General features: G+C 51.2%; 1 protein-coding gene across 1 annotated transcript; it reads left to right on the top strand.

The window, feature by feature from the left end:
* The first annotated feature begins 208 nt into the window (after positions 1 to 208).
* CD46 (CD46 molecule) lies at positions 209 to 2,748 on the top strand. The gene is made up of 6 exons (XM_032710360.1): positions 209 to 241; positions 362 to 470; positions 602 to 701; positions 1,028 to 1,110; positions 1,463 to 1,483; positions 1,827 to 2,748. Exons 1-6 carry the CDS (start codon positions 209 to 211, stop codon positions 1,868 to 1,870), a joined length of 390 nt encoding a protein of 129 aa, XP_032566251.1. The 3' UTR covers positions 1,871 to 2,748.
* Positions 2,749 to 10,711: the final 7,963 nt, after the last annotated feature.

A 10,711-nucleotide genomic window follows, 5' to 3' on the forward strand; every position in this document is an offset into this window, starting at 1 on the left:
GCAGCTTTGCAGACCTGTTGGGGATGTTTTGGCTTCGAGCTCAGCTGAATGGGGGCCCTGCAGGTTGGGTTGGTGGGCAGGGAAGGAGCATCTCTGAGGCAGATTTACCCGGTCTGGTTAAGCAAACTGTGAACATCCACTGCTCTTGCTGAAAGGCTCGGACTACAAACGTGCCCCAGACATTCAAGCAGGCTGTGTGCTCCAAAGCATGCAGTTCACTGCTGTCTTGCAGACCCCTTGGGTGTGTTCTGTAACCAGCCTTGTGTTTGTCTCCCATCATTAGTCCGCTGTGGTTCCCCTCCACGCTTCCCTTTTGCTGAACTACCAACACCCGTGGTGACAGCTCTGTTTTTGGAACCAGCTGGACTATCGGTGTAACCCAGGATATAAGGCAGCACCTGGAAAGTCCTCTACTGTCATTTGTCAGAGTAATGAAACCTGGTCTGCTGCAGACCCAGACTTCTGTGTCCGTGAGTGTCTCTGTTCCTCTCCTGCCTTGCCCGGCTGTGGGAGGGATCTGGACATGCTTGGGATGTTACTCTGAAAACTGGGTCATGCCATGGGTTTGAAGTAATTCCTGTGCTGCTTGCTTTTCTTCTAGGACAGCAATGCTCTCCTCCTGAAGTAAAGAACGGGAATGTGGCTGGAAACGAAACAACTTTCCCCTTTGAAACAGTTGTGAAGTTCACCTGCAATTCTGGGTGAGTGGGTCACTGCTTGGAAGGGACCATCCTGGGGGTCTGTGGACAGGGATCACAGGCAGCACCATCCCTCCCTTGGTTTCCCAGTACAAGTCTTCAGTGCAAGTGTGTATTTTGGCTCCAGTGAGATCAGTGTGTGGTCAGACACCTGTGCTTGGTGATGCCGTGAACTGCTCGGATTCAGCTCTTATTGGTGTTTTTACTTCGATGTGGCCACATCCCAGGATGGCTGGATGGCTTCTGGTTAATTGCTTGCCTGTGTGTGGTGCTTGGGGAGTGGGGAAAAACTCCTTCTGGAAAGGAGTAAACTTCTTCTCTTTCCTTAGGTATAAGGTAATAAACCCTTCTGCCAAATGTGTGGCATCAGGAAATGAAGTTCGCTGGGATCCAGCACCTCCCTACTGCTCAAGTAAGAGGGGAAAAACCCTGCACAGAGCCATTAAGATAACAGCTGGAACTGCTCTGGTGTGGCTGCCTTGCTAGTGGGCTTGGGCTGCTCTTCCGTGTGCTTCTTAATCAATCAGCTCTAAAAATCAGGATTTCAATACAGCTCAAGCTGCAAGGCCTTTGCTGCAATATTCTTGTACAGTTCATAAATTTATGCTGGCAAAGGGGAAGGAGCCTCTATTCCCCATTCTGTGTGTTGCTTGTTGTTTTCCATGCTCATTTGCTCCAGTTTGAGACACTGCATGTTGTGTAGTTTATGAATAACTGTGCTGGATGGGTGCAGAGTTTCATGTTTTGTCTCCTTTCCTTTCCAGGAGCGAACATGATCGTTGTTGGTAAGTAATACAAATTCCTGAACCCCTGTACCCAGCTCCTGCCTTTGTTCTTGTCTCCTGTGTGTTCTGCTTGTAATGGGCTTAAAAGCCTTTTGTTACAGTCTCTGGTCATGTTGGTGTCATTGGTGCTTTAGGATTGTGAACTGAAAAGGAAGAGGGGAATGTAAAGAGGAACAAGGAGGGAAAAGATATTTAACTGTTTGAAGTGAAGACTGAAGCTTCTTATGGTGCTTTAGGATCATGAACTGAAAAGGCAGAGGGGAATGTAAAGGGGAACAAGGAGGGAAAAGATATTTAACTATGTTTGAAGTGAAGACTGAAGCTTCTTATTTGTACCTTGTAGGAATCTTCCCCCTCCTCCTGGCAATGCTGATCATGAACATCTAAGTTCGGGAAGGGGCGCAGTGAGAAGGCACCTGTAGATGTGTTGGACTCAATCAGACTGATCCCAGTGCTCTGCTTTTCCCTCCTGTGAAACTGGCCCTGGAGCAGCAACCAACAGCCCTTGGCTGGCAAAGCCCAGATGTTCCAGCTGCTGCCTGGGAAGAACTCACACTCCTGGCTGCAGCTGCAGCACGTTGTGTTGGACACAGCAGCTCGTGGGGCTGGAATGGAGTGGGAAGCTCTCTGCCACCTGGCTGGAATGCTGTCCAGAAATCAAGGGCAGTTATCCCTGTGTTAAGTCACAAAGATGCCAAAGACCTTCAGGTTGTAATAGAGGAAGCTCAAGAAAATCCTGGGCTTTGGGTAACTCTGCACATTGGGTTCCTCAGCCCCTCTAAGGTCATGTTGTGCCTGGTCCTGATCAGGACTTACGGGTTTCTGAAGTGTCCTGAGGTGGAAAATGCTGCCCCTGCTGAGAGGGTTAAAGTGAATGTCTTCATGTGAGTGATACCCCCTTAAACAACTTGCTTGAAACAAATGGGATGTATAAATTGGGCATTCTCTGCGAGCACTGACAGCACTGAAAATCACAGAATTGTTAAGGTTGGAAAAGACCTCCAAGATCATCAAGTCCAACCTTTGATGAAACACCACCATATCAACTGAACTAATTGGCAAAGTTGAGTCACTTCTTGAGGTATTCACATTCTTCTTCATATAAAGCACAGTTGCAGCTGTTACTTTGAGTATGAACTGTTGTGCAACAGCAGGAATTTTACCTGAGAGAAAAAGTTTCAGTGCTTTTATAGCAAAGAACAGCTATTCTGACCCTTCCTGTAGGAACTAAAGTTAATTTTAAGCTGCAGCTGAAGGTCTCTGCACTGGCACCTCCACAAGTACCTCATGCAAACAGCTCCTGTCCCTGAACTCATTGGAGCTTCTGTGGAAGTGCTGAAGCTCTCAGTGGGCTGAGGGCCCCAGGAAGAAGTGGAGCTGCTCCAGGGTCTGGCCTGGATGCAGAACTTGAAGGTGCCACCAAACATCAGACTCTCTGCATATGAACCTTTTTGCTGCTCAAATGCCCTTTGCATGGGGTGACCGGTGTGAGGAATGTCTGAATTTGCATTTAAAAAGGATTTTTCAGGGGGTGCTGTACACCCTGACCATCCTGGCTCACACTGTGGGTCAGCTGGTGCCAGCTCAGCCTCTGGATGTCTCAGGGATTCCGTAGTGCTGGGGAGGAAAAGCAGATTTTTGGACTCTTGCTCCACTCGTGGCAGGGCTGAGGGGCTCCTGCACAGGGAGACCCTCGCTGTGATGCTTCATCCAAGGTAGGTGCAGATGGACATCAAGCCAAAGCCTTCCTGTGCTCCTCCATGGGGAACAGGACACCAACCCCACACCTTTTGGGCACTTTTTCATCCTGTCTGACCTGCCCTAGTTGTTGTTGTGCTGAGGATGGTGTGTGAGGGCAGACAGAGGGGAGGGAGGACGTGTGTGGGACCTCACTCTCCTTGTCTAAGCCAAAGGCACAGGCAAAAATGCCCTTGATTTGTTTGGCTGATAGAAGGGCCACGCTGGGACCTTGCTGTCCTTTCCTGGCTTGAGCTCAGCCTGGCTAAAGGATCACTTGATAAGCTAAAGATGTGTCATCTCATAAAATAAATACTGGAAGGTTTCCTGTTTATAAGGGAAACAACACTGTGATGGAATTTAAACTTGTTAAGCCTGAGACACTCAGATTTTAGCTGCCAGTAAAGCAAGATTTTGAGGTTTGGGGTTTTGTCTGCTGCTGAGGTAAGTCACCCATCTGTGAGCTTCTTGTGATGCACAACTGGGAGCAAAACCTGTCTACTACAGACTTTTTGTTTCTCCATTTTCACCAGTGGTTTCCTGTTAACAGGAACACACATCTAATAAGAAGGAAAAACACAAATAGCCATTTCCATCAACATGTTAGTCTTGTTCCAAATAGACCCACAAAGTTCTCTGTTCCCAGCAGAGCACTGTCCTGTTCAGCTGCCACAGGGGCACTGCGAGATCCTGTTTTCAAGCACTTTCCTGTTGCTAGTTATTTTTATTTATCTCTTACCATAAGCCATATGAGTGACTGGATGGACAAAACACCTCCTGAAGCCTTGTATCTTTGGGTTGTGCTTGGTTTTGTTATTTTAATCCCAGCACAATTGTTCCTACTCCATCATCCAGAGTGATTTTTCTGAATGATTTAACACTTGATTTGGGGACCAGCTTGGAATGATCTCCCCACAACCAAATGAAAGGAATTGTGAATGCTGTGATGTAACTTACAGGTGTGGTTGCCAAAATTTACCACTGAAGAGGGTTTATCTACCGTGTTTATAATCGAGTTGTAGATGTTTTTACTTTATAATCTGAGTGTAAATGAGCAGGGGCAATTCTGAAGTGTGAATGTTGGACATGTAAATATTGGAAGCTCTCTGTCAATAAAAGGGATAAAAAGACTTGAGTAAGACGTGCCTTGCTGCTTGTTTTAGGCTCAGGAAGTGTCACCTGCTATGTGAGGTGGGGAGCTGGAGGGTGCTGGGGTTGCTCCTTCCCCAAAAAGTCCTGTCTGGGGGTTTTTATTCTTCCAGCCAGCAGCAGGGGATAAGCCCTAGAGCAGCCAGGGTTGGGTTAGGAGGATTCAGATCCACAACTGCTGCTGGTCCCACTTGTGTGGGAGGAGGGAATGTCCCTCTCTGCCCTTCCCATACCCAGGTGAGCTGTGCTGTGTCCCTTCAGGTGCCATCACCACCTGGGGACCTCAGGCCACTTCCCCAGTGGAGGATGCTCCACACCACGGCACAGCTCAGCTACAGCACCTCTGCCTGCACCCACATCCCCTCTTCCACAGGTGCCCGAGGGTCCTGGGGGCCCATCCTCCCCTTGCAAACCAGCAGCAGCAGCGTGGGGCACCTGCAGCCTCCCCTGAGCCGGGGAGCCCACGGGTTCCTGTCCCGTGGCCCCGGGAAGTCCCGTGGCTGAGGCTCCTTCCACAGGCAGGGGGTGCTGGGGGGAACTGGGGTGTCCATATCTTCCCCCCGCCCCCCCAGGAGCCACAGTCTGTGCCAGGGAGCAGAGCATGGTGCTCACCTTCACCCTCTGCCTCCTGGGCAGCTCTGCTTGGCTCCTGATCTCCACGGCTGAGGCTCGAGGTGAGTGAGACGGGCGGGTCTGGGACCTTCCTCCCACAGCCCTCCTCTTTCTCATGGCTGCTCCTCTCCTTGCTGATCCTTTTGCTCTTCCCTGCTGGTCCCAGGTGGACCTTGGCATGCCAGACCCTGAGCCTCTAAGCTCCTCTGCTAATAAAAAAGACCTTCTGGGACAGTGTTGGAGCCACACTCCAGTGACTGGGGAATGGGGGGTTTAACCTTGTGATGGGAGCTGTGGAGGGTCTTTCACTACCTACGCAGCTTCTCAGATCAAGGGGCTTAACCTACATGTTTAAACTGCTAAAGTAAAGCTGGTTATGGGTGCAGCATCTTCCAGCAGTGAGACGAGGAGCTTGTTCCAAGAATTCATTGGGTTTGACCCCTGAAAAAAATTGGAATTGTGGCAAACAGAAATGCAGTGGGACGGGGCAGGAGGGTAAAATGGCCAACAGGACAGTGCTGGTCAGCATGTTTGGTCTGAAAACATGCAGGGCACAAAAAGGTGGCAGGGAGCCCAGATGCCCTCTCATTTGGGCTGGGACAGACACAGAAGCTCAGCTCCATCACTGCAGGTGGGCTTTTTTTCCCCCTTCCCATATTTTTAGTGTGGGTGCTGTCACTTGGCCGCCCTGGCAAGGTTTGAGCAGGGTGGAGCAGACTTCTGCCTGTATCCTCAATTGTGTAAATTAGTCATTGGCATCTTGAGAGACCAAGGTTGACCCTCCTGCCTTAGCTGGCTGGGGTGGCTCAGTGGCAGACAAGTGGCTGCAAAGGCTTGGGTTATGTTTAGATTTAAAAAAAAAAAAAAAAAAAAAGGTAAGGTGTATTTTCTTCTGCTCTATTTTCTTCTGTTATACTTGGTTATCTCTGTGTTCAACTGATTTATGTGCATTTGGTTCTCCAGCCTTCTGGAAGTTCCTGTCACTGCTCCCATGTGCTCTGTGATTCTGGAGAGCTGTGGGTCTCCAGCAAAGCCAACCTCAGAGCCGGTGAGGGGCACAGCAGAGGTGGGCTGCAGCCAAACAGCTCAGGGAGACCAGCTCTTTACTCACAAAGGATATTGCCAGAGAGAGGCATTTCTCTTAAATTCTTTCTGCATTCCTGTAGCTAGAGCAAATATTTGCTGAGTGAACAAAAAAACTTCTTGTGGTTTTGGCTCTGGATGTCTGCTTACCTGTCCACCTCTCTGCATGTCTGCCTCTCCCTCTCTCCAGGGGTTCAATGCAAACAGCTCCCAGGTACCCCTGGAGAGCAGCTTCTCGTGGGCAGGTCCCCTGTAAGGTGCAGCAGAGGTTTCCCCTTGCTGGCACAGGGGTGTCCCCACAGCATCGTGTTGGTGCCATGGAGAGTGTGTCACAACACCCCCAGCCCGTGCCATGTCCCCCCCACCCAGCTCTGGCACAGCCACGTGCTCCTGGTCACTCAGACCCCTGGACTGCAGTTAGGTTGGCTGTGCCAACATCTCCCTGGGCTAGATCAGACCCAGAGGATGGGCTTCAGAGCCTGTGGGTCAGAACCTGTAGAAAGGCCAGAAAGGGCCCTTGGCCTCATCAGGTGATTGATGTAAAAGCCTGGACACCCAGTTTTTGCCAGCTGAGGAAGCTGCAGGGTCCCCCAGACACACAGGGAGGGGTCCTGCAGCCCCGGGGGCACCCGCCCCAGCTTCAGCCTCTGCCACACCCCACTGCTCAGGATAAAGGGGCTGCATGGACACCATCCCCACAACCACAGCAGCACCTGGGAGCTCTGTAGGTAAACGTTTCATTTCTCTCCCTCTTCCAGTTTCCTGGTGCCCACCACCACATGTCCGGTACGGGAGGAGAGTTCCCTCTGCCCGCTTGTACCACAGGCCCGGGGACATCGTGAGCTTCACCTGCAACCCGGGCTACACCCTGCAGGGCTCCCGCATCAGCACCTGCGGGGCTGACTTCAGATGGAACCCACCTCTGCCAGTGTGCAAAAAGGGTGAGTGTCCCGGCGTCTGCGAGCAGCGACGGCCGCGGGGGAAAGCTCCCTCTTGTGTCCTCTCAAATTCGGTGGGAAAGCAAAGCCGGGGTGGGAGAAGTTAACCCTGGGGAGTTAACCCTGGGCTGGAACCTCCCGGCACGATCTTGAGCCAGCTGTGGGATGGCTGCCCCGGGGGGATTCCTGTTACTCAGCTCCTGGTCAGATGCGGGGCATTTTCATCTTCCTCCTGGAATGGGAACTAATCACAGCTTCTCGCTGCTGCTTCCATGTCCGTGTGCATTTCTGCCAAATCCCATGACGTGCCTGTGAGTTCTCCTGGTGGGACTGTCCTCACTGCCAGTAACTTCTTCCAGATGCACAGTGATTGTAATATCAGTGCAGCTGCACCTTTAGTTAACTAATGCTTTGGTCCAGCAAATGGAACAAAGGCAACAGAATTTAGGATATCACCCTGACACCAGTTAAACAGTCCTAGTAACTCACAAACGGGCAAACACCTGACTCACAGGGTGATTTATTTCCCTCTGCAGAGGGGACGTGTTCTCGGCCACCAAACATTGCCAACGGGCTGCACACTGGACAGTCCCTGGACAAGGTTTCCCGAGGAATGACTGTGCACTACAGCTGCAGGGATGGATACACTCTGGTTGGGAATGAGTCCATCACCTGCACGGAGCTTGGGGTGTGGAGCCGGCCCCTGCCCCGCTGTGAAGGTGGGTGGATGATTCTCTCCTGGCAGGAAGGATGTTGGATGTCCTGTAGCAACAGAACAGACAGACTTATGGTAATGATGAAAAGAGGGCTGTGTGTGCAGGATCTGGCCCATGCACTGAAGTTTAAAGGATGCTGTCCATGTTCCCACAGCAATTGGCTGTAAGGTACCTGAGGTGCAGAATGGGAAGGTCTACAATCTGCAGAGCACCTACAAAGCTGGGGAGACTCTTCACTTTGACTGTGACACGGGTTATGCTGCAGAGGACACCTATGAGACTCAGTGCCAGCCTGGGGGAACTTGGGATCCACCAGTGTTCATCTGCCACAGGGGTGAGTCTGGGTGCCCACTGCTTCCCAGGGCAACCCTGCCTGGCAGGGGCTCCATGCAGGCAGGAACAGCCTGTGCAGGCAGAGCTGTTCCTGTGATGGGCTTTAACCCATCAATGCAGCATCACTCCGGCTGCTTTCCTCTGGCATCCTGTTCTCTCACTGAGTTATGACTTTCCATCTCCCTCTTACAGTCCGACCCTGCCCCATGCCTCCAGAGATAACCAATGGAAACCACAATGGCCAGGGCAAAGCAGAGTTTACCATGGGAATGTCTGTAAGATACACCTGCAATCCTGGCTATTACCTGGTTGGAAATGCTGATGTATTTTGCAGAGCCTCAGGGAGCTGGAGCCAGCCCGGCCCTCGCTGTGAAGGTGTGTCTGTGCTCTGTCCCTTCAGGGAACAAACTCATAGTGTGGCTCTGAGCACATTACCACTACCATTACCACTGAGACCTCCAGTGAGGGACTAAATTCCCCTTTAATGAAATACATGGCTTTCTAATATGCAAAGAATAAGCTTAGATGCATGAATTTAGAGCCAGCACCCTCCTCCCTGTGCTCCAGTGGCAGCCTGGCCCCAACATGCCCATGGAGAGCCAGATGCTGATGGTGCTGGGGACCAGGCAAGGTCAGGGGGTGCAACACAGCTTTTTAGGGATGACCAGCTGGATTTCTATGAATCAATTCAATACTCTTTGTCCAGAAAAGTCAGAGGAGAGACAGAGCATCCAAAGGCTGCTGTCAGGACAGAGCTGACAGTACCTGGGGTTTGAGGCCTCTGCCCTCACCCTTCACCTTCCCCCATGTCTGACATGCAGGAGGTTGGAGCTGAGCTGTCTCTCAGGAATTGTCTCTCCCAGACACTCTCATGGGCTTTTCTCCCCCCTCTGCAGAGGTGATGTGTCCTCGGCCACCGAACATTGCCAATGGGCTGCACACTGGACAGTCCCTGGACAAGGTTTCCCGGGGAGTGGCCGTGTACTACAGCTGCAGGGATGGATACACTCTGGTTGGGAATGAGTCCATCACCTGCATGGAGGCTGGGGTGTGGAGCCGGCCCCTGCCCCGCTGTGAAGGTGGGTGGATGATTCTCTCCTGGGTGTGGGCTGGCAGGAAGGATGTTGGATGTCCTGCTGAATCAGAGCAGGCAGGTTTATGGCAGTGACAAGAAGGAGGGAAGCTGTGTGTGCAGGATCTGGCCCATGCATTGAACTATTGAAGTTTAAAGGATGTTGTCCACATTCCCTGCAGCAATAGGCTGCGAGGTACCCGAGGTGCAGAATGGGAAGGTCTACAATCTGCAGAGCACCTACAAAGCTGGGGAGACTCTTCACTTTGACTGTGACACGGGTTATGCTGCAGAGGACACCTATGAGACTCAGTGCCAGCCTGGGGGAACTTGGGATCCACCAGTGCTCATCTGCCAGAGGGGTGAGTCTGGGTGCCCACTGCTTCCCCAGGGCAGCCCTGCCTGGCAGGGGCTCTGTGCAGGCAGAGCTGTTCCTGTGATGGGCTTTAACCCATCAATGCAGTATCACTCCAACTGCCTTCCCCTGGCATCCTGTTCTCTCACTGACTTATGACTTTCCATCTCCCTCTTGCAGTCCGACCCTGCCCCATGCCTCCAGAGGTCACCAATGGAAACCACAATGGCCAGGGCAAAGCATTTTTTACCGTGGGAATGTCTGTAAGATACACCTGCAATCCTGGCTATTACCTGGTTGGAAATACTGATGTATTTTGCAGAGCCTCAGGGAGCTGGAGCCAGCCCGGCCCTCGCTGTGAAGGTGTGTCTGTGCTCTGTCCTCTCAGGCAGGAGCTCAAAATGTGTCTCTGAGCACAGTGGGACCCTCACCATTGCCACTGAGACCTCCAGTGAGGGACTAAATTCCCTTTTAATGAAATACATGGCTTTCTAATATGTAAAGAATAAGCTTAGATGCATGAATTTAGAGCCAGCACCCTTCTCTCTGTGCTCCAGTGGCAGCAGATGCCTTGTTGATTTTGTTGTTGCAATATTAACAGCCTGTGGTTCTTTGCTTTGTTTTGCTCCAACTCCTTTTGCACACCCTCATTTCCAGTGACTGTCTGCATAAACCCAACCACAGCCAATGGGAGAGAAGTTGATGTTCAAGGACTTATCTCTGCACCTGGGCAAACACTGACATTTCGGTGCCAGGATGGTTACAGCCTGCAAGGCAGTGCCAAGGTCTCCTGCCAGGAGGATGGAAGCTGGCAGCCTCCTATTCCTGTCTGTGAGAGATCATTCCTTCACCAGAACTCCTTAAATAGGCTCGAATCTTCAGGTAAATAATGACTTAGCTGCCTTGGGGTACACCGCTATCTTATGTCCCCTAACCCTGTTTGAAAAATGTGGTTAAACCCTGTGAGCGGAAGATTTAAGTATACCCCGAGAATAAGAACCTGTTCCTCTGCAATCCTTTGAGAAAATATGCTGTGTTTGTTTAATAATGGCTACATTAATAAACAATTTTGCAAGGCAAACCAAACACCTTTCCTCCTGACAGTGTGCACCCTACAAACCTGCCCTGCCTGGCTCTCATGTCTGTTTTGTCTCTCAATAGGTGATTGTGGTCCTCCCACAAGGTTACACTTTGCTGAGCCCAATGAGGAGCATAGAAATACGATTGATTTTT

The sequence above is a fragment of the Chiroxiphia lanceolata genome, chromosome 25 (assembly GCF_009829145.1).
Source record: "Chiroxiphia lanceolata isolate bChiLan1 chromosome 25, bChiLan1.pri, whole genome shotgun sequence".
NCBI classification, from domain to species: Eukaryota; Metazoa; Chordata; class Aves; order Passeriformes; family Pipridae; genus Chiroxiphia; species Chiroxiphia lanceolata.

Coding starts and splice junctions, on each gene's coding strand:
- CD46 (XM_032710360.1), top strand. CDS start 209: ATGCAGTTCACTGCTGTCTTGCAGACCCCTTGG. Junction 242..361: donor CTGTCTTGCAGACCCCTTGG/GTGTGTTCTGTA, acceptor TTTTGGAACCAG/CTGGACTATCGGTGTAACCC. Junction 471..601: donor AGACCCAGACTTCTGTGTCC/GTGAGTGTCTCT, acceptor CTTTTCTTCTAG/GACAGCAATGCTCTCCTCCT.